We start from the raw sequence: 748 nt of genomic DNA, 5'->3' as shown, positions 1-748 counted from the left end.
GACTTGTTGAGGTCAATGGATGAATCCTCCTCGCCGGAAAGAGGTGGAAGCCGGTGATTCGTTAAGGAATAGGCAGTTCCCAAGGATCTAGACACGTAATTTCATCAACAAGGGACGGCAAGATTGTGGAGGGTCAACTGTAACCCTCCCAGGGCACTAGAATCCGCCAGGCCCTAGAAAGAGTTCATAAGTGACCTTGGTAGGATCAATTTACGACTCGTTCCCGATGAGAAGGGGCGATACACTATTTAAAACTTACTATGAGGGAGCCTGATCCCCATTCGTCGAGACGAGAGTCGGGGTGTGTCCGAATCCGAATCCTTTGGGTCCGAAGAGCTTACTGTAGCATGATCGGCAGTGGATCTCCTTGTCGGGTCCGTCGCAGGCTAGCATGGAATCCAACGGTCGATGGCACTCGGCGCAGTTGAAGCACTTCTTGTGCCACATGGTGCCTTTGGCGAGCTGTTGTTCAGCGGCGAACACCATGCCGCCGCACCGGGGGCAACCCTGGCCAGCTGGGGCCTTGATAGAGGTCGTGTCGGGATTGTAAAATGGCCGACTGGCCGAAATTTCTTCTTCCCTGAAAACAAACCGCACGTTAGAACCTTTTTGCGTCGAATGCACGTCGATTTTATTAGAGGTATGTATGATCGGTGTGTATATAATGCTACCGGAATGGTACTTTATTAGGTTGGTACGTGTGGTGTTATCAAAATGGCGCCTACAGGGTGGACGCATACAATAGTAC

The 748-nt window shown here is 51.2% G+C and overlaps 1 protein-coding gene across 1 annotated transcript in view; it reads right to left on the bottom strand.

Moving 5' to 3' along the window:
• The window catches only part of LOC128881834 (muscle LIM protein Mlp84B-like), a 24,602-nt gene that overhangs the window by 2,280 nt on the left and 21,574 nt on the right, over positions 1-748 (bottom strand). The window contains exon 8 of the mRNA XM_054133202.1: positions 260-580. Within this exon, the coding sequence (XP_053989177.1) occupies positions 260-580 (321 nt within the window). The remainder of the gene's footprint in view (positions 1-259; positions 581-748) is intronic.

This window comes from Hylaeus volcanicus, chromosome 9 (genome assembly GCF_026283585.1).
Source record: "Hylaeus volcanicus isolate JK05 chromosome 9, UHH_iyHylVolc1.0_haploid, whole genome shotgun sequence".
Classification (NCBI taxonomy): Eukaryota; Metazoa; Arthropoda; class Insecta; order Hymenoptera; family Colletidae; genus Hylaeus; species Hylaeus volcanicus.
This window is presented reverse-complemented; position numbering and strand designations above follow the sequence as displayed.